The 22,484-nt window shown below is 39.9% G+C and overlaps 1 protein-coding gene and 1 non-coding gene across 3 annotated transcripts in view; both read left to right on the top strand.

Moving 5' to 3' along the window:
- The window catches only part of GNPTAB (N-acetylglucosamine-1-phosphate transferase subunits alpha and beta), an 87,034-nt gene that overhangs the window by 61,381 nt on the left and 3,169 nt on the right, over positions 1-22,484 (top strand). The window contains exons 11-20 of one of the 2 annotated variants that reach the window (XR_010114916.1): positions 1,829-1,952; positions 3,705-3,908; positions 4,682-5,784; positions 8,199-8,398; positions 8,616-8,835; positions 9,820-9,933; positions 12,276-12,361; positions 12,631-12,729; positions 15,886-16,141; positions 16,433-16,527. Coding sequence is in view for 1 of the 2 variants with exons in the window: in XM_055240295.1 (XP_055096270.1) it covers positions 1,829-1,952; positions 3,705-3,908; positions 4,682-5,784; positions 8,199-8,398; positions 8,616-8,835; positions 9,820-9,933; positions 12,276-12,361; positions 12,631-12,729; positions 16,433-16,600; positions 21,078-21,168 (2,409 nt within the window). In the remaining variant the exon portion in view is untranslated. Of the gene's footprint in view, positions 1-1,828; positions 1,953-3,704; positions 3,909-4,681; positions 5,785-8,198; positions 8,399-8,615; positions 8,836-9,819; positions 9,934-12,275; positions 12,362-12,630; positions 12,730-15,885; positions 16,142-16,432; positions 16,601-21,077; positions 21,169-22,484 lie in introns of those variants that run through there. The other variant, XM_055240295.1, reaches the window with a different exon arrangement.
- On the top strand, positions 4,479-4,582 carry LOC129461297 (U6 spliceosomal RNA). Its single transcript, XR_008650455.1, has one exon. It is a non-coding gene; the product is annotated as a U6 spliceosomal RNA (small nuclear RNA).

The following is a 22,484-nucleotide window of genomic DNA, read 5'->3' as shown; positions in this document are numbered from 1 at the left end:
TCACTTAGCAAATCAGAAAATCAGTGCACATACTACTGTAGTCAAATATCAAACAGGCCAGACATGGTGGCTCACACCTGTAATCCCAGTACTTTGGGAGGCGGAGGTGGGTGGATCACTTGACCCTAGGAGTTTGAGACCAGCTTGGGAAGCATAGTGAGACCCCTGTCTTTACAAAAAGTAAAACAAGTATCTGGGCCTGGTGGAATACTCATGTAGTCCCAGCTACTTGGGTGTCGGGGGGCCGTGGGGGGTGTAGGGGGTCACTGGCCAAGATGGGAAGATTGCTTAAGCCTGAATGCTGAGGCTGCAGTGAGCTGTGATTGTGCCACTGCACCCCAGCTTGGGTGACAGAGTGAGAACCTGATCTTGAAAAATAAAATAAAAAAATATATATATATGAGATTAAATAATCATTTTTGAGTGCTAAGCTCAGAAGTCAACAATTAAGAAGGGAGAACACTACAATTAGAAATTTGCTTTCCTACATTCTTAGACACTCAGGACCCACACTTTTTCCCAACCATCTAAATGTTCTACTACGATAGCAGAAAAGGCAAAATCACTGTGAAACAGAAAATCATGGTTAGAATGTCAGCAAAATGGTCAAAATAGAAAGTTAAGTTAGTGCTCAAAGCTGTAGATGAAATTTCATTTAAGGCAGCCTGTTGCACTCTAACTTTGTTGAGAGGTAGGATGGAGAAGTGGTTAAGAGTGCAGACTTGGGGCCAACTCTTCAGGATGACCTTGGGCAGTGGCTCTACCTCTGTGTTTTCTGTCTGCATAGTGAGGAAAGTACAAATAACCTTGTAGCGTTGTTAGAAGGGTTCAATGATAAGTTAGAGACTTATCACCGTAAACTTACAAGTTATAAAACTCTGCAACTGTAAGTGCTAATAACACAAAACTACTTTGTCTGTTATTGTTTATGCTACCCAACCAGGCCCATTTGCCTGTTCCCCTATTGACTTGTCTCCTCTGTATCAGATTGTAGGGCTCAAAGTTGAGCTTGTGGCTTAACAAGGGGACAAACAAGATCAATGACTGTGCGGTGCTTTTCCTGCTGACAGGTGTGCCTTGGTGCTGAGGAGTGTGAGCATAGGAGGCTTAAATCAGATAGGATAGGGAAGAAAGCCCATCCGAATTGACATGTACTGTGAAGAACAGGTAAGAGTTAGTTTAGGTGAAAAAAGACATTCCAATTAGAATATGCAAAGGCACAGAGATTTTTAAAGAGGAGTGTATTTGTTTTTCAATGATTTTAAATTTAAAAAGTAACCGTGTACCCCATCACTCATTCTGAGAGCAGGTGAATGCACAGCTCAGAATGCTGTGCCAATTAATTTATCACAGGGCCTTAAGCCTGAAGATAGAGGATATTATCTCCAGCCTTGAGACAAGATTATGCACAAATACACTAATGAGCTACTGATAATTGTTAAAGAAAAGCAGTGACTGTGCATATTTCCCACCAGCTTTGACATGCTTTGGTACTTGCAGTCAAGTCTGGCATGGTGCTACTTTATTTCATAGTAGATTATCAAAGCATGTTGTGAGAGACTAATCCATGAGTTGAATCCTTGTCTGCTTTCCTTGAGTAATGGAAAAAAAGTAAATATGCTCAGTAAGAACAGTCAACGCAGCAGGATCTAAACAATGACTATAGGTACAGGCAAACTTAAAGCACTTGTGAGTGTGAACACTCAGCCCTTTGAAAATTTTAATCTTTCTAGAGACTTAATTTCTTTTTATAAAGGGAATCTTAACTCAAGAATAAAACGTATCAGAAGCCAAAAGTCATTTTATTTTCTCTTTGGTTTTATTGTAGGTTTATTTGACATGGCCTGTGCCAAACTGTGCTGAGGGCTGCCCAGGTTCCTGGATTAAAGATGGCTATTGTGACAAGGCTTGTAATAATTCAGCCTGTGATTGGGATGGTGGGGATTGCTCTGGTAAGGATGTGTTAAACTGTAATTCATTCATTTTTATGGAATATATTCTTCTTAATTATTATTGAACATGTGCTATAGACTTAACCAAACATTCTTTTTGTATTAATAAAGAGTCAGTAATGCTGGGCATGGTGGCTCATGCTTATAATAATCCAGTGCTTTGCAAAGCTGAGCTGAGAGGATTGCTTGAGGTCAGGAGTTCAAGACCAGCCTGGGCAACATCGTAAGACCTCATCTCTATTAAAAAAAAATTAGCCAAGTGTGGTGGTGCACACCTGTAGTCCTAGCTACTTGGGAGGCTAAGGCAGGAGGATCATTTGAGCCTAGGAGTTAGAAGCTGCTGTGAGCTGTGATTGCACCATTGTACTCTAACCTGGGTGGCAGAGTGACAGCCTCTCTCAAAACAAACAAACAAAAAAAATCAGTAATCAATGGACTCTTTGGAGGTGGTAATTAGTGCTCCCATGTGGCCCAGTTTATTCATTGTTGAGGGCATTGAACAAGAGAAAATACACTTGAAAATGTCTTCTTATTTAAAATATGAAAATCTGGAATACACTTAGTTATATAAATCCAAGAGCAAGAATCACTCTAACTGGTTCTTATAGGAGCTCACTGCTGGTAGCTTTCAGCAGCAGATTGTGATAGGTCACAGAATTACTAAAGAGTTGCAAAAGAAATAAGTATTTTCTCTCCTCAGCAGCTTTTCCCTCTCCCTCACATAGTTATATTTTGACTTGTTGATAATAGCAATTTGTTATATTTACTTACTGCCTTTCAATTTATAAAGCATTAAATTTATAGAGCATTATTCATTATATTCACTTGAATTTTGTTTGTTACCTGAGAGAAAGTATGTACACAAATGTTATCATCCCCATTTCCATATGAAGAAACGGATTTGGAAATGTTTGAATATTGGAGAAAACAAAGCTTCAAGTTGTATTTCAGTCAGATATGTCAGATGCGCTTTAGCTGCGGAGAGAGAATACAGATGTGCAAAGCAGATCTGTGTAGACCAGAGAAGTCAGTCTCTACTGGAACATTAGCATTTGATAACAAGGGGTATCAAACATGATACCCACGTTTGGACATGTTTTTGGCAATTCTGATAGTCACAGTCTTTGGAATAATCTCTTCTTGTTTTTGTGCTCCTCCATTTCTGTCAGCACGTGCCCCTTGAGCAAATGTAAGGTCTGTACTTGTAGGTTGCACAGCTACAAAATGCCAAGGCCTGTTCATCACGCTTCTGTCAAGTAACTCCCTTTTAAGTTTATTTTCTTCTTAATGTATATGAGATCTTCTACTAAAGAATGAGGTGAACCTTTTCTGACTAAAACTACACATCAACCTTGAAAACATTAATATGAAATAAGGAACTGTCTTTTCCGTTTTTTGTTTGTTTTTTGAGACGGAGTTTCACTCTTGTTGCCCAGGCTGGAGTGCAGTGTCGTAATCTTGGCTCAATGCAATCTCCGCCTCCCGGGTTCAAGCAATTCCCCTGCCTCAGTCTCCCAAGTAGTTGGGATTACAGGCGCCCACCATCCCGCCCAGCTAATTTTTGTGTTTTTAGCAGAGATGGGGTCTTACCCTGTTGGCCAGGCTGGTCTCAAACTCCTGACCTCAGGTGATCCAGCCACCTCTGCCTCCCAAAGTGTTGAGATTACAGGCATGAGCCACCGCGCCCAGTCCAGAACTGTCTTTCAAAATTGTAATTACAGCAAGAATCCCTCTTCTTCCTCCGCTCTACAGGTAGCAGTGGAGGGAGTCGCTATATTGCAGGAGGTGGAGGTACTGGGAGTATTGGAGTTGGACAGCCCTGGCAGTTTGGTGGAGGAATAAACAGTGTCTCTTACTGTAATCAGGGATGTGCGAATTCCTGGCTCGCTGATAAGTTCTGTGACCAAGCGTGCAATGTCTTGTCCTGTGGGTTTGATGCTGGCGACTGTGGGCAAGGTATGTTTACTGCCAAACAAACAAGAATGGGAGGATAAAAAATCCTTGACAGGTAGAGAGAGTTTTGAATGGCTTTTGTTATTTAAAATATGATTCTCTGTGTATCCCTTTTCCAGCCTTGCATTCAAACTAGTTTTAAAAGTAAGAGAACAACATAAATCACTAAAGAGGATCTTTTTCTATTATTGTTGCAGTCTGGTGTTTTGTTTTGTTTGGACCAAGCAGATTTACCTTAGCTGAAAATAGGTGGTGAAGTTTTAATTTGGAAACAAAAAAGGATATCAATAATTCGTTAAATAAAGATGGTTCAAATACTGGATTTTGTTGATAGCGTATTAATGGAGTTTGTTTTGGCAGAAAGTTTTTTTCAAATGGATAAAAAGATGGAAATTGATTATTGTAATTTATTGTTAAGAATCATGCCATATCTCTATAGTGAGTCAGGATCACTATTTCACAGTAATTATTGTGACCGCCTCAGATAGTGAAATGAGCCCTATACCAGTAACTGTTGTATTAGGATATCTGATTATTTTGAAATTAAAGTCTCTCTTAGAAAGTGAAAACTCAGTGCTTACTTCAGCAGCACATATACTAAAATTAGAACAGTTTAGGCATTAGCATGGCCCCTGCACAAGGATGACATGCAAATTCATGATGCATTCCCTATTTTTTTTTTAAAGAAAGTGAAAACTCAGACTCAAAGAGTTAAAGGAAAACAGAGGAAAAATGCCTAGTTAAAAAAAAAAAATCATGTTTGTTTTTTCCTCTAGATCATTTTCATGAATTGTATAAAGTGATCCTTCTCCCAAACCAGACTCACTATATTATTCCAAAAGGTGAATGCCTGCCTTATTTCAGCTTTGCAGAAATAGCCAAAAGAGGAGTTGAAGGTGCCTATAGTGACAATCCAATAATTCGACATGCTTCTATTGCCAACAAGTGGAAAACCATCCACCTCATAATGCACAGTGGAATGAATGCCACCACAATACATTTTAATCTCACATTTCAAAATACAAATGATGAAGAGTTCAAAATCCAGATAACAGTGGAGGTGGACACAAGGGAGGGACCAAAACTGAATTCTACGGCCCAGAAGGGTTACGAAAATTTAGTTAGTCCCATAACACTTCTTCCAGAGGCAGAAATCCTTTTTGAGGATATTCCCAAAGAAAAACGCTTCCCGAAGTTTAAGAGACATGATGTTAACTCAACAAGGAGAGCCCAGGAAGAGGTGAAAATTCCCCTGGTAAATGTTTCACTCCTTCCAAAAGACACCCAGTTGAGTCTCAATAACTTGGATTTGCAACTGGAACATGGAGACATCACTTTGAAAGGATACAATTTGTCCAAGTCAGCCTTGCTGAGATCATTTCTGATGAACTCACAGCATGCTAACATAAAAAATCAAGCTATAATAACAGATGAAACAAATGACAGTTTGGTGGCTCCACAGGAAAAACAGGTTCATAAAAGCATCTTGCCGAACAGCTTAGGAGTGTCTGAAAGATTACAGAGGTTGACTTTTCCTGCAGTGAGTGTAAAAGTGAATGGTCATGACCAGGGTCAGAATCCATCCATGGACTTGGAGACCACAGCAAGATTTAGATTGGAAACTCACACCCAAAAAACAGTAGGCGGAAATGTGACAAAAGAAAAGCCCTCATCTCTGATTGTTCCACTGGAAAGCCAGATGACAAAAGAAAAGAAAATCACAGGGAAAGAAAAAGAGAACAACAGAATGGAGGAAAATGCTGAAAATCACATAGGTGTTACTGAAGTGTTACTGGGAAGAAAGCTGCAGCATTACACAGATAGTTACTTGGGCTTTTTGCCATGGGAGAAGAAAAAATATTTCCAAGATCTTCTTGACGTAAGTAACATCCAGCCTCATTCTTTCTCATGCTCAGGAAGAGTAGATAATATCATTATAGCTACCATTTATTCAGCACTTCCCTGTGCCAGCCATGGAACTAAATGCTTTTCTTACATGGTTTCATTTAATTTACCCAATAACCTAATAATAAAAAATGTCATATGAAGGTATTTATTATTGCTATCCCCATTTTGTAGTTTAGGAGAAACAGCCCAAGTGTGAATGAGTAAGAGATTTAGCCAGGGGCGTACTTCGAGGAAGGAGAGTGGGAAGTGGCATGTTGTCTTGTCTTGACGTTTCAGATATGGTATTATTCCAGCTTTACTGATGAAAAACCCTGAAGTTCAGTTAACTTCATTAGCTTCCCCAACATTACAACAGCAAATCAGCGTGAGCCAAGCCTCAAAGTTGGACTGCTTGTCGCCCTGTACCATGGCTTCACTGTGCTGTGGTGTCATCTGTACCTCTCTTCAGTGCTCTCATGGTGCTAACCACTGGGGAATGCAAGATGACGGGAACATAGCCACTGCTCATGGAAACTCAGGGACCAGTAGAGAAGACAAATTTGTGGGGAGATAACTGTAGCAAAGAGATGTGTCTGTGTTGAGATATGGGCAAGAAGTTCAGAGGGAGGACTCCTTAGCTCTGCCTAGAAGTACTAGGGAAGGCATACAGGAGGAAGTGCCCTGTGGACTGACCTTCGAAGGGGTGGGAGTTGACAGGCCAACAAAAAAAATCATACAGTCTGGGCTGAATAGTGAAGGCATATAGCCACGAGTGGGTGTTAGGCTGGGAGAAAAGAGAGTGAAGGAGGAACTATGTTCTCACCATTTTAGGAAGTATCTTATGCCTTGCACATGAGGCATTTACAGATTGTCTAGTGAAGGACTGCAGTGTTCTTGACTATGTTTATTTCCTCAGTTTCCCCCATTTTCTTTCCTTTTTTTTTTTTTTTTTTTTTTGAGATGGAGTTTCGCTCTTTTTCCCAAGCTGGAGTGCAATGGCATGATCTCGGCTCACTGTAGTCTTTGCCTCCCAGGTTCAAGAGAGTCTCCTGTCTCAGCCTCCTGAGTGGCTGGGATTACAGGCACATGCCAGCATGCCTGGCCAATTTTTTGTATTTTTAGTGGAGATGGGGTTTCACCATGTTAGCCAGGCTGGTCTCGAACTCCTGACTTAAGGTGATCCAGCCGTCTCGGCCTCCCAAAGTGCTGGGATTACAGGCGTGAGCCACCGTGCCCGGCCTCTTTCCTTTTTTTTTTTTTTTTTTTTTTTTAATTTACAAAAGCATTATAGGCTAGTAGTAAAAATTGCAAGCAATTCAAAAATATACAGTAAATAAAGAAAAGTTCTTCCTTCTTCAGTGTCCCTCCTGGGAGATAATTGCTGTTAATAGTTTGATGGGTATTCTTCCAGTATTTTTCTATAGCTATGCAAACATACCTATATGTATGTATAGTTATATAGAGAGAAATATATGTATAGTGTAAATTTACATATATTTCCCTGCAGTTGCCTTTTGATGTAGTAGTATGTGGGCAAATGCCGTTATTTATTTATTTATTTATACCCATGCCAGTGCCATTATTCTTTTTAATAGCTGCAGGGTAGTTATTTCCAATGTTTTGTGATTACAAATAGTGTTGCAGTGAATACTCTCGTACATATATCTTACATTTCAGTGAGTTTCAGTTCTGCAGGTAGAATTAGCTTAGCAGGAATAAACTTTAAATATATCTTTCTGAAATGTTGCACCACTTCATATTTCCACAAACAGTATACAACAGTGCTGCTTGTTTCACTACAGTCTAACCAACACCAGTTAATATCAGTCTCCTTACATTTTTATTTTTATCAGTTTGAGAAGCAGAAATATTTCTGTAAAGTGTTTGAATGCTTTGCCAATTTTCTTTGCCTATTTAGTTCTGCCACTGACTGGTTTTGATTTTATAATATTAAAACTATTATAAGATGAAACCAAATTTGTTTCTAGTCCTTGTGCTTAAAACTCAAGGACTTGCACATTTGATATCACCTACAGAAATAGCTTGATATTGAAAGTACTATCAAATGTATATGTAAATAAATTTTCTAAATGTTGCATTGAATTGGCTTTGAAATCTCACAGTCAGTGACCAGTCCTTGAAGAATACCCTCCATATGTGACTGTTATGTAGCTCTCCATCGTACAGCTGTTGTTCTCAAACCAATATTGGTGATACTTGCACTGAAATCCAGTTGAGTCCCGCTAAGTCCAGTTTAGATCCTTAAAGTGACCTGTTAACATGTATTTCATTTGCTCCTAATGAAGAGTTCGTGACTAGTTATTACCACATTATATAAAATGTCGTAACAAAGTACACTTATGCACTAAACATAATGCTGAGTTACATGTAGAATTCTCTTTTCAGGAAGAAGAGTCATTGAAGACACAATTGGCATACTTCACTGATAGCAAAAATACTGGGAGGCAACTAAAAGATACATTTGCAGATTCCCTCAGATATGTAAATAAAATTCTAAATAGCAAGTTTGGATTCACATCGCGGAAAGTCCCTGCTCACATGCCTCACATGATTGACCGGATTGTTATGCAAGAACTGCAAGATATGTAAGTCTTGCTCGTGTTTGAGTTGTTTGCTTGTGTTCAGAACTAAGGCTACTTGAAATGTGCATATTTACCATGCTAAATTTATGGCTCTAATATTTGAGGACTAATATGTTAAAGGTATTATCTAAGTGGGAAAGAAAAAAGTCCATCTCTGCAAATGTTAGATACGGTACATACTTTGAATATCCAGAGTTCGTAATATGTTATATTTGGACAGGTTCCCTGAAGAATTTGACAAGACGTCATTTCACAAAGTGCGCCATTCTGAGGATATGCAGTTTGCCTTCTCTTATTTTTATTATCTCATGAGTGCAGTGCAACCACTGAATATATCTCAAGTCTTTGATGAAGTTGATACAGACCAATCTGGTGTCTTGTCTGACAGAGAAATCCGAACACTGGCTACCAGAATTCACGAACTGCCGTTAAGTTTGCAGGTGTTGTATTGTCTTATTCTAAACTTTTTGATGTTTTAAATGAGAATTTTTAAATTCTAGTCAGGCGCGGTAGCTCACACCTGTAATCCCAGCACTTTGGGAGGCCGAGGCAGCTGAGCTCAGGAGTTCGAGACCAACTTGGGCAACACAGTGAAACCCCGTCTCTACTAAAAATACAAAAAATTATCCGGATGTGGCAGCATGCGCCTGTCATTCCAGCTACTTGGGAGGCTGAGACAAGAGAATCGCTTCAACCTGGGAGGTGGAGGTTGCAGTGAGCCAAGGTGGTGCCACTGCACTCCAGCCTGGGCAACAGAGTGAGACTCTGTCTCAAAAAATAAAATAAAATTTTAATTCTGACCATGTCTCTTTTTCCCCTACATATTTTAATTTATTGCAAGTAAAAATAATTCTTAATATTTACTGTGGGTATTCATAGCTAGTCTGTTTTAGTGCTAGAATTATAACCAAATTTGAGGTTCGTATTTTATGAAATTACTTTTTGCAGGTTTTCAGTAGGGATTGATCTTGTAGTGTCTGGAAAAGAGCCAGACCATACCTGCATATGAGATTCTTGTGGTATATTCATTCTAGGACTTCAGGTGTGGCTAGCTGGAGATCTCAGCCAGGCCCCTCCTTCATGGCATCCTCTAGTCCCAGGAGTAGGAAACTCACTAATGGGGGTGCCCAGATGAATCTAGCTGCAGGGCATGATTTCTCCTGAGCTCTGGACCACCTTGTGTAAATGGGTATCTCAGAGGCCAGAATGTTCTTTGAGATGAAGATGAAATATTTGTGTTGGCATTGTCTCATTCTGCTCTTCTTAGAGCGCCTTTATCGTAAGAATCATGCAGTCAGACTCTCTTTGAAGATAGCATTTAAACCATTTTTGGAAGCTTTCACTTAATTTTTATTTTTAAAACCACAGTCATTACCTACAATGCTTATGTATAACAGGTTTATCTTCTTCTTTTTCTTTGTTAGGATTTGACAGGTCTGGAACACATGCTAATAAATTGCTCAAAAATGCTTCCTGCTGATATCACTCAGCTAAATAATATTCCACCAACTCAGGAATCCTACTATGATCCCAATCTGGTAAGTGGAATGGGTTACTTTTATGTACAACAGAAAGTACATCCTTATCAAGTGTTACTTACAGCATTTCTGTATAGCACTTTAGAACTAGAAGCAGGCTCTATGGTTTTATATGTCTTTGTTGCAAAATAGTAGCACAGGTAATCCGAATCATTCATAGTTTGCTTTGGAATCTTACTGTTCACCCCATAGATGCGTAATTTGGATTTGTTGCTTATATTCCATAAGCGGATGTCCTGTTTACTAAGGGTGACAGAAAATAGCCCCAGAGTATTCTCATTGGCCAGAGAGAACAATCCTGAGGTTTAACAATCAAGGAGATATTCATCACATGGAATGTCATCGTTCATCAAAGCTGAATTGCTTTAATGCTGGCACTTCATTTTCCCAATAGGGGCAGTGGGTGATTAACACACGACTACATTGGAATGTCATTTGGCTGAAATAATTGAAAGACTGTAGATTATAAGAGACATTTTAGTTTCAGAGAAGTTATAATGTGAAGAAAATCATAGAAATGATGAAATGAATATAATACAAGCCATTAATCTGCTAATTTTTTTTTTTAGCTTTATTTTCAGGGCTCTTTTTCACAAAGTAATCTTTTTTTTTTTTTTTTTTTTTTTTTTTTTGAGATGGAGTCTCGCTCTTTCACCCAGGCCAGAGTGCAGTGGCACTATCTCGGCTCACTGCAAGCTCCACCTCCCGGGTTCACGCCATTCTCCTGCCTCAGCCTCCCAAGTAGCTGGGACTACAGGTGCCCGCCACCACACCCGGCTAATTTTTTGTATTTTTAGTAGAGACAGGGTTTCACTGTGTTAGCTAGGATGGTCTCGATCTCCTGACCTTGTGATCCGCCCGCCTTGGCCTCCCAAAGTGCTGGGATTACAGGCGTGAGCCACCGTGCCTGGCAAAAAATTCTTATATAATAAAATTAGGTGGGGAAAATAATGGGGACTACCATATAGACAGTATGAGTTGAACTATAAAAATCCTCTAAGTACATATACAACACACATACCCCAAAAGACAACAGAAATGACAGTAGGTTAAATCACAGGTAGTTTTTAATATCCTTTTTGTACACTAGAATTTTTCGTATTTTCTACAATGAGTAGATTTTGCTTTCATAATCAGAATGAAGTGGTATTTTTAAAAAATTACTATCTTGCAAATCTTCAAGCCATGTATAAATCATGACTGCAGATAGGACACCTCCTCCCTTCATGAGTAGACACAGTGTGACAAGTGGCAGCCATTGGTGGTGAAAGAGGTCAGCATAGGAGCCATCAGAGCACATAGTATGAGTGTTGCCTATCACATGTAGATTAGTTTAGCATATGGCATGGGTTAGTATATGGATATGTGCTACTGAAAAGCCAATTCTCTAAATGTGCTAAGACTTAACATTACCAAATTAATAAAGTTGAGATAAATAGAGGAGTAAGACCTGGTATCAGCCTTAAAGGAACTTGTTCTAGTGGGATTGGCAGATAGGAATCAGCAGGTCAAGAATGAGACTAGGGCTGGGCACGGTGGCACGTGCCTATAATGTCAACACTTTGGGAGGCCAAGGTGGGCAGATCACCTGAGGTCAGGAGTTCAAGACCAGCCTGGCCAACATGGTGAAACCCCTTCTATAGTAAAAAATACAAAAATTGATCGGGTGCGATGGCTCATGCCTTTAATCCCAGCATTTTGGGAGGCCAAGGCGGGCAGATCACTTGAGGTCAGGAGTTCGAGACCAGCCTGGCCAACATGGTGAAACCCCGTATCTACTAAAAATACAAAAATGAGTTGGGTGTGGTGGCGGGTTCCTGTAATCCCAGCTACTTGGGAAACTGAGATAGGAGAATCACTTGAACCTGAGAGGTGGAAGTTGCAGTAAGCTGAGATTGCGCCACTGCACTCCAGCCTGGGCGACAGAGTGAGACTCCGTCTCAAAAAAAAAAAAAGAATGAGACTATGAGACTATTTGTGGGTCAGGAATTCACCAGATGCCTCACACAGAGCTGGTACGCAGTCAGGCTGATAACAGAAGAGCAGCTCGTCTGTGTACTTCAGCAGTTTATTTGGGGTTTTTGGCATGATCCAATAGGATAAAGTACTTCAGGTTTGGTTTGTGAAAAATGCGTTATAAACTCTCTATTATATAAATGGTAGTAATTGTTTGCCAGTATGTTCTTAAAGATGAAAAAGATGTATATGTAGTCACAGTTGGTGTTTTTCTTACCTCCAGAGAGAACAGAATCAAAGTTTTAAAAATCAGAACTTAGATTAGGACTAAATTGCCCTAGTTTCAGCTCTGATGTGATATCTGATCTACTTATATTTTCTCATAGCCACCGGTCACTAAAAGTCTAGTAACAAACTGTAAACCAGTAACTGACAAAATCCACAAAGCATATAAGGACAAAAACAAATATAGGTAAGTAGTACACACATACTCCCTTTGTTTACTATAAGAGTAATCACAAAGGTCTGGCTTTTTCATAATTCTACAATATTTTGTCTATTAAGCACTGTTCTAAAATTTAAATGAGATTGTTTGCTGTAGTAGTATTAAAAGTTTAAGTTAACTTAAGCATCTGTGGATGTTGAGTCCACTACGGTTTTAAAAAATGTATTTTCTATTGAAGTTTTATTTTTTATATCCATGTAATTATTTAAACTCTTCAAATACGTTTTGATAATTAGGTTTGAAATCATGGGAGAAGAAGAAATCGCTTTTAAAATGATTCGTACCAACGTTTCTCATGTGGTTGGCCAGTTGGATGACATAAGAAAAAACCCTAGGTACTGATTTTTATATATAATTTTTAATTATGCAAATAAACCTGAGTAAAAGGACTGGAGAGAAGGGAGTAGCTTATTTCTGTATCGAACAGACCAAAAGGCCTAACAGTGGAGGCAGTGTTGGAGCTGGGGGTTGAGTGAGAGATAGGAGTTGCAAGTTGAGGTAGGGTCCCCCATGCAGAGGGATGAGCCTGAACTTCTAAGAACTGGGTTCTATTAATAACAAGCTGTTCAGGGAGACCCAGGGACAGATCGCATTGTGGGGAGGTGAGGCCAGGCAGCTGGGACATTCTAGAAATGCCTTTTTAGAATTATGGCATTTCTAAAAAGGTACTTCCAGAACAGTTGTTCAGATGGTTAGATTTGTCTTAGCAATTCAAAGTAAAGTTGAGATTGGCTGTTGAGGAAAAAGGAATGCTACCATAAATGTGAACCTTAATCCAGTATACTCCAGCCATCCTTTGGGGATGAATAAATTTTCAGGTTTACTTAAGCCTTAACAATTTCTTTACTAGCCCCTTAACTGTTACTTTAGCAGGTTTGATAAAATGTGCTAAAAATACGCATTTTTGAGTTTTTAACTTTAGTGGGAAATAGGTGTTTCATCAACGTCTTTGGAAAATAAAGACACTGGCATATAAACTATATTTTTTTGAGACAGGATCTCACTGTTGCCCAAGCTGGAGTGCAGTAATGCAAACACAGCTCACTGTAGCCTCGACCTCCTGGGCTCAAGCAATCCTCCCACCTCAGCCTCCTGAGTAGTGGAACCACAGACATGAGCTGCTGCACCCAGCTAAAATTGAGTATTTTTAATTTCTGAGTCTTTTAAATGCATTTGGAGGTCTTTAGTTTTACCTCACTGAAGTTAGGATTTTAATTATAAATAATCAAAGATGTGAACCTTATAGACATTTTAAAGCCATTATATTTTTTCTACAAATCCTGTTCTTACTTGGAGGAGAAAGAAATTGGAATTTTCAAAAAAAAAAAAAATATCTTTAACACCTATTTAGTGTCTTCAGTAATCCAGTAAAATACTTGATTTTTTTACAAAATGTTTCCCACAAGCCAAGCAAACCATAAGCTACAATAATTACCCAGCGTACAGCCCTCTTTGCATATGCTGTTCCCTCCACTTAAAGTTTACTGTTTCAATTTCTTAAAATAACTTTAGCTTTTAAGAACCAATTTTGATGGGAGTACAGACTTCCCCCCATTTTCTTGATGAGCTCTCTCCGTCATGTGTAGTAATAATGTGAGAATTTGCAGTTTTTAGTTGTAGCCTATACTTTTAGGTCTTTGTGCCAATTTGAAAGTTACTGGGTTAAAGTATTCATAGACATTTTCATGGTACTTAAAGGGACAGGGGTTTAGTAAAAAGAAACATAGCAAGCCAGGCTTTTTCCACAGTTTGCCAGGCCCAGCTGCCTCTTGTGTACCTGAACAGATTTTATCATAACCCTTGTTTATGTTGTTTTGTTTTATTTTGATGAAGGCTTATTTTAAGTTAGGCATGGAAAACTAGACTTCAGACTGACTTCAGCTTTAAGGACATGTTTATCCCGTTAACAGGGAGTCTGGGATAGACAATATCCAGGCTTTGTTTTTCTCTGACTTTCTTAGCTCTGCTTGTGGTGGCTTCATCGTCAGGCCACAGACCATTAATACATTCTAGAACTTTAACATTGGTTAAATAATAGCATCTAATAGCCTGTCTTCAACCTTCCCCCAGTTGCCTCCAAATGTCCTTGATAGCTGTTGTCTGCCTCTTTTGTTTGTTTTTAATCCAAGATACAGTCAAGGCTCATATATTATATTAGGTTGACATAGCTCTTTAGTATCCTTTAATTTAAAGCAGTCTCCAGGTTTAGAGAAAGATGAATGAGCTTTCACATACCCCTCACTTGTCTTCCTTCTTCAGAAGTGTAGGCTACAACTAAAACTTCCTTCTTCAGAAGAAAGACAAGTGATTTATATTTATTTACTTCCGTTTATATTTGACCTTGTTTCATCTAAACACACCCACTCCATCACTGCTACCTGATTAATATTAAGTGAATCTCAAACATTGTATCATTTTAGCTCCACATTTTTTGTATGTGTCTCCAAAATATAAAGATTCTTAAAAATATAACCACAATACCATTATCACCCTAAAAAAATCAATAATGATTCCTTCATATGACCAACTACTTTGTCAATGTACACCTTTCACTCCTCTTAACTTTCATAAAGACTTATGTGTTTTTTTGGTTTTTAAGTTTGTTGGTTTGAAGTTAAATCTATGGGTTTTCCCTCCATCTCTCTTTTTTTAACCATATAATTTTTTGCATGTGTATATGAAGAAATCTGATTATAGATTCTATAGCTATCTTATACTTTGTCCTTCTCCGATTGAATCCTAGTTGTTTAACAAGTTTCTATGTCTCTTGTATTTCCCATAAATTGGTAGTTGGATCTGAAGGCTTTATCAGGTTTGTTTGATTTTTTTTTTTTTTTTAAATTTTGGTGAATCTACTTCAAAAGTATTGGCCTACCTACAAGGCCCTTTAATGGGCCCTTAGTTTAGTGACCTTTGCCTTGAAAGGAACTTGAAACAAGCAAGGAAGCACCACTGTAATCTGCTTTTTTGCCAGAACTGTAGCATCTCACAGCTTGGTTAGAGACATAGTAAGCAGAAATTACCAAATTCATATAATCTGTAGCTTAAGGCACTGTCTCTCTCTCTCAATTATTTACATGATTTTTCTTTGTAATATAACTATCATTTCAGAGAACTTGGTTTTGATTTTTTTTTTAATCTTTTTGAGACAGAGTCTCACTTTGTCACCCAGGCTGGAGTGCAGTGGTGCAATCTAAAGATTGCTCACTGCAACCTCTGCCTCCTGAGTTAAGCAATTCTTGTGCCTCAGCCTCTCGAGTAGCTGGGATTATAGGCGTGCCACCACACCCGGCTAATTTTTTTGTATTTTTAGTAGAGATGGGGTTTCACCGTGTTGGCTAGGCTGGTCTCAAATTTCTGACCTCAAGTGATCAGCCTACCTTGATGTCCCAAAGTGCTGGGATTATAGGCATGAGCCACTGTGCATGGCCTTCAGAGAACTTGGTTTTAGGTACTTACGGATTGTCTTTCTTTTTTTTCCCTCACTGCAGCCCCTGCCTCCCGGGTTCAAGCGATTCTCCTGCCTCAGCTTCCTGAAGAGCTGGGACCACAGGCACGCGCCACCACATCTGGCTAATTTTTGTATTTGTAGTAGAGACGGGGTTTCGCCATGTTGGTCAAGCTGGTCTCAAACTCCTGACCTCAGGTGATCTGCCCACCTCTGCCTCCCAAAGTGCTGGGATTACAGGTGTGAGCCACCGTGCCTGGCCACTGATTGTCTTTGCTAGCTGCCAACAAAATATTCTGGTCAGTTAACTACATTTATTGAACAATTAATTCAGGACACTCTAAAAGGAAGTCATTAAATTAATTTACTCCCATGGCTAAAAGGCCATCTACCCTAGTTCTCTTGTTTTATAGGTGAGGAATATCTAAAGAAAAATTTTATAGAATATCATTCCCCCAGAGAATCATATCAGCAAATATACCAACTTGGGACATAAGTCCATTTAAGATATATTTGGAATCCACATCCTTGTTTTGTTAGGTCAGGATTATCCGTATGTAACTAATCACCCTGGCTCTCTGTTATTTCAGGAAGTTTGTTTGCTTGAATGACAACATTGACCACAATCATAAAGATGCTCAGACAGTGAAGGCTGTTCTCAGGGACTTCTATGAATCCATGTTCCCCATACCTTCCCAATTTGAGCTGCCAAGAGAGTATCGAAACCGTTTCCTTCATATGCATGAGCTGCAGGAATGGTAAATTCTCATGTTTTATATATGCATGTGTGTGTGTGAGTGTATACATGCGTATGTATCTATATGTTAGTGATGAAATTTTTTTTTATGAAATTTCTCTTTTTTTTTTTTTTGAGACGGAGTTGCATTCTTGTTGCCCAAGCTGGAGTGCAATGGCACAATCTCAGCTCACTGCAACCTCTGCCTCCTGGGTACAATGATTCTCCTGCCTCAGCCTCCTGAGTAGCTGGGATTACAGGCATGTGCCACGAAGCCCAGCTAATTTTTTGTATTTTTAGTAGAAACAGGGTTTCACCATGTTAGCCAGGGTGGTCTCGAACTCCTGACCTCAGGTGATCTGCCCGCCTCGGCCTCCCAAAGTGCTGGGATTACAGGTGTGAGCCACCGTGCTCGGCCAAAATTTATTTAACATGTTATTTGCTCTGTAATTTCTTTGTAAAATGTATAGTTATAATTTTTATTGCATTTAATATTTGAAAGACATTTATTTGCATTTTAAGGGATTTGAAAAAATGTGTAACTGGGTACTTTCAGTCTAGTTGGAACTTCATTTATTCAACTGTTTGTTGACCAATGTGTAAGTGAAGGGATTGCTTAGTATAAAATGAGAGGTACATGAGGTCGGTATGTACTGAGCTGATAGTCAGCTCAGTAAGTCCTGAAGGCAGAATCTCAGAAGTGGTGAGAAGGGAACAATGAGCAAAAGCTTGGAGGTAGGAATGATCAGGGCAATTTGGGGGCTAGCCCAGCTTAGTTGGAGAATTCATATAGAAATAGTGGAGTGTAAACCTGGAAAGGTACTAGGAGCCATTTCATTCAGTACTTCAACAACCAGACTATCTGGTTAGCCTTTATAACCAAGCGGGAAACTTTATAATGAGTAAAGGATTGAGTTAAGCAGTTTGTTTTGTTTTCTTTTGTTTTGAGACAGAGTCTTGCTCTGTCACCCAGGCTGGAGTGCAGTGGCATGATGTCTACTCACTGCAACCTCCACCTTCTGGGTTCAAGCGATTCTCATGCCTCAGCCTCCCAAGTAGCTGGAATTACAGGCATATGCCCAGCTAATTTTTGTTATTTTTGGTAGAGACAGGGTTTTGCCAGGTTGGCCAGGCTGGTCTCAAACTCCTTGGTTCAAGCGATCCTCCCGCCTCAGGCTCCCAAAGTGCTGGGATTACAGGCATGAGCCACCGCATCCAGCCCTAATTTTCATTCTTATATTTGTTAAATCAGCTAATTTATTATCTACTGTGGGAATAATCACTAGCAATATTGAGTGTTTAAGTAACAAGTACCTTACTAAGGCCTTTTTTTTTTTTTTTTAACTGTAACATGGTACTTGACTAAGAGCTTTTCATGCACATTCTCATTTAACTATTCTAACAACTCTGTAGTAGGTCCATTTTATCCTCAGCACAGCAACAGGAAGTAACTTGCATAAGGCATCGCAGCACCTGAATGGGGGAGCCCACATATGAACCTGGGCAGCCCATTCCCCAGATTCTGGCCTACAACACCTACTAAGTGTGCTTCATCATCATCACTGCTGTCAGAGTAGCTACACTTTTTCTTGAGAACCTGTTGTATGCCAAACACCGTGCTGGGCAAGATATTTACTCTCTACAATTAAAAGTTTTGTTATTGCCACATTGCAGATGAGAACATAGTAATGTGAGTTGAGTAACTTGCTCTAGCTGAAGTAGCTGGCAAGTGGCTGATCCAGCCTGACTCCCAGTCTTCTGCACATTCCAATATATTCCAAAGCTGCTTTATAAGTTTTCTTCATCTTTCATTCTACTGCCATTGCCAACATTTAATTATAAAGATAATTTTATCTTTCAGTTTAGGAAGATTTTTGACCCTTTGCTTGCCTCTCTGTGCCAGGTGCTAGGAATACTAAGATGAAAGGCATGTGGTACTGGGCTTTGAGATGCTCACAGTCTATCCAGGGAGAGAGATACCAGGCAAATTGTGATACGGTATATTGAGGGCAGCAATAAGAGTTCAATGCAGTTGGTGTACGTAGGAAGGACCAGCTGATTCTGTTATGGGAAGGTGACATTTGGACTTGATTTTGAATTATGAAAATGACATTTCCATGTAAGAAAGAGCATTCCTGGTAGAAGAAATGGCATGTGCAAAGGCACAGAGGTGTAAGTCCTGTGTCGAGAAAAAAGATTGTGAAAGGCTATATTTGAATTAGACTTTTTTCTTTTGAGAATGGACCCCCAGGAGAGATTTTTTTTAGATGTTTGTCATGATCAGACTTCATGATTTGAGATGATAACAGTATTAGTGGGGAGGTTGGAGTGGTGAAGAAGTTACTTAGAGTGGGGCAGGGTTGCCTGGGAACTGGAGGCAGGGACACAAGTATATAAGCATTTCACTAGTCCTAGAAACAGTCAGTCAGGTGTGAACCAAGGATACAGCCCAGGCAATAAAGAGAAAGCAGTAGACGAATTGGGAGACACTTTAAAGGGGAAATTGGCAGACCTTGGCACTAGAACTCCTTGGTGTCTTGGAGTTAGACAAATGAGACAATTAGGATGAATATTGCTGCTATCTTTATGTTTTTATTTTCATAAGGAGAAGTTATTACTGAATCATGGGTCTTGTCTCCCAGAAATGGCAAGGAATGGCTTCTCACAGTTTTCACCTTCCCTTAACTCAGAGGAAAAAGATCATTAGGTGGTTCTAAGTCTTAACTCTCCAAATCCAATTTGTGACTAAATTTACCCTCAAAGGTCCATTTGAATAAGAAAGAAGTGGGCTTAAAAGTAATTTGAGGGGACCTTGATTTCTGTGCTGTACAAATGGTGTGAATCAGGTGTGGGTGCTCTTGCAGTCATTCCCCTGCCCTGGAGGCTGCTTGCTCCTCATCCTGCTCAGTTCTGCATTGTCTCTCACTGCTAGCCCTGCTTTCTAGAAGCTGTCTTGTTTCTCTTTTCCTCCCTGAGTTCCATGCCATCTTTCCCTGGTTGCCTGCACTGACTTTCTTCCTGTTCCCACAGAAGCCCATTCCTTTTGGGGTATAGCACTGCACAGCCATCTGTCTGGTTGTGTTTGTCTCTCTCGGTAGACTGTGAGCCCTCTTCCAGGGCAAAGATGGTGTCTTACTGCTGAGTCCACAGTGCCTCCCTAGAACATAGCAGGCGCTCATTGGATGGGTTCTTTCGTGGCTGGGGCATTAGCTCTCTGTAGTCTGTGGCTGCTTAGCTCTTTAAGAATCCACATTGATTCTGAATGACACTAGACATTAGTTGACAGAGCTGGTTATGATCCTATTAACAGAAGTGGGAAATAGAAGGGGAAGAGCTGTGTGTGGGAGAGTACCATTTTGGATGTGTGACTTGAGGTAGAGACACCCACGCCCAAACAGTGGAAAATGAGAATCTGTAACTCAGCACAGAGGCCAGAGTTTGGTAGTTACTAGCATATCTTCCAAACCTATGGTAAGCATTTTTATTTAATCTTCGTAACCAGTTGTTCATTATTTCCAAATTACAGATGAGGAAATGGCTGTACTGCCTCTTTTTATCCCCAATATTCTGTTGGCTCCAGGTCCAGTTGATTCTACCTCAGGAATGTCTCTTCTGTTGCTTATTTCTTTTTATTGTCACTGCTTCCTTTCATGCCTGGACTAAAACTAAACTGCCTGCCTTCCTTGTTTGTCCATCCTTCAAATGGCCAACATGTTTACCCTGATTATGTCACACATATCCCCACCTGTCTGTTTCATCCACTTTCCCACTAGAGTGTTCTGTCCAGACCCCACGGTGTGGTTTTGCAAAGCAGTTGCAGTTCACACCCTCTCACCTTCACCTGGCTTAGTTCCCCCCATGCTGCCACATGGATTCACTCTACTCAGTCCTGTAGGGCCCAGCTGGCCACCGTGCCACTCTACTGCTCCTTCTCTTTCTCATCTATATGCTTCTTGTCCCCTTTAAGGCTTACAGGAAATGCCACCATCTCTGTGGTGCTGTCCTCATTTCTCTAAGTTTTTCACAAGACTTTGCTTTTGATAATGCATATTTCTGTCTGTCTTATGTGATGGCAAGTCATCAGTCAGCATGTCAGCAACGCCTCAGGTTTCTAAACACTTAAAGCAGGGACTTCATCTTGTTCATCTCTCCATATCCACAGGAAGTATTTATCAAGAAACTGAGTGAATAAATAAGTATGAGTGAATAAAAATGAATGTAAGAGTGGTTTTGTTTAAGTGCCAGAAGTAATTTTCTTTTGAAGTCCTCTCCCCTGCGTGGATAACTTTACTAATTCAAGTATAATATTTACTATGACATAATAAAAAATCTGAACTCATGTTGGAAATGTATATTGTGTGAGCATTTTAGAATGGCAAGACAATGTTTTTGTGTTTTCCAACATTGTTTTTATAAAACTAGCACATAAATAATGCTTAACTAATGGTAGTGAAACCATATACAGAAGTACATAGTTGCTTTCTTCTCTCTCTGCACAGGAGGGCTTATCGAGACAAATTGAAGTTTTGGACCCATTGTGTACTAGCAACATTGATTATGTTTACTGTATTCTCATTTTTTGCTGAGCAGGTAAGTTTTATATATTTTATGTGGGTATTAAATGGTATTTCTTGGTATACTAGCATCTAGAAAATGATACACATTTACAATCAAAATTTTAACCTCTCTTATTGTCTTATAGCTCATATGTGAATATGTTAAATATGTTTCACAACATTCAGGCAGCAAATATAACAGTCTTTTATTCGTTTCTCTTCTAAATCCATTACCAGTATTCTTTTTATCTGGAACTCAGCAGATTAACTTGTAGAAATCAGGCTAAAACCAAGTAGCTCTAAGTATTTATAACCAAAAAGCCATCTAGAATCCTTATCTAATGTTAATTTTCTATGGGTCTCCAATTTTCTTCCTCTCTTTCACGCTTCCTTGAGTGAGCACAGTGTCTTCAGACATCCCACGGTTCCGTTGTGTTGGTCCCACTCACACCAGTAGCTCCCATTTATCTTTCTTTCAATCGCTAGGAGTTCTCCCTCCTCTCTCCTCCTTCCTCCTCTCCTTGTCAGCCCCTCTACACCTGGGCTTTCCTCTGCATGCATGTACACATGCAGCCTCCTTGAGGTGAGTGTCCAGAAGTCGGAGGGAGATTTGTGAGGTAACAAGAAAGGGATAAGAGAGTCCTCATTAGGCTATTCACATATGAAATACTCTGAAGACAAAGGATTGAAGGAGGGGAATGGGCATCTTTACTGACCTGACTTGGGTGTGGCAAGTGACTTGGCCTCTGCTCCAATCAAGGTGACTATTGAGTGGAGCTTTTCTAGCTGTCACTCAAATGAAACGTACACCAAGTTGACTTATTCCAAGAAGGACAAGCACTTAAGTACTGAGAGCTTTAGGATAAATGAATGGGCTTCTTGCTGTAAATGGAAGGAAATTCAGGAAACAGAGACTGGGCAGGTGAACAGGACAGCAACTTAACCTTCATCTGCTTCCCAGGGATTGTACATCTTTTTTTTTTTTTTTTTTTTTTTTTTTTTGAGACGGAGTCTTTCTCTGTCCCCCAGGCTGGAGTGCAGTGGCGCGATCTCGCTCACCACAACCTCCACCTCCTGGGTTCACGCCATTCTCCTGCCTCAGCCTCCCGAGTAGCTGGGACCACAGGCGCCCGCCAACACGCCCGGCTAATTTTTTGTATTTTTTAGTAGAGACGGAGTTTCACTGTGTTAGCCAGGATGGTCTCGATCTCCTGACCTCGTGATCCACCCGCCTCGGCCTCCCAAAGTGCTGGGATTACAGGCTTGAGCCACCGCGCCCGGCCCTGTACATCTTGTTCTTGATGTTTGTTACCATTGTTGCTGGCAGGTAAAAGTCTTATGAAAAAGCTC

The sequence above is a fragment of the Symphalangus syndactylus genome, chromosome 13 (assembly GCF_028878055.3).
Source record: "Symphalangus syndactylus isolate Jambi chromosome 13, NHGRI_mSymSyn1-v2.1_pri, whole genome shotgun sequence".
Lineage (NCBI taxonomy): Eukaryota > Metazoa > Chordata > Mammalia > Primates > Hylobatidae > Symphalangus > Symphalangus syndactylus.
This window is presented reverse-complemented; position numbering and strand designations above follow the sequence as displayed.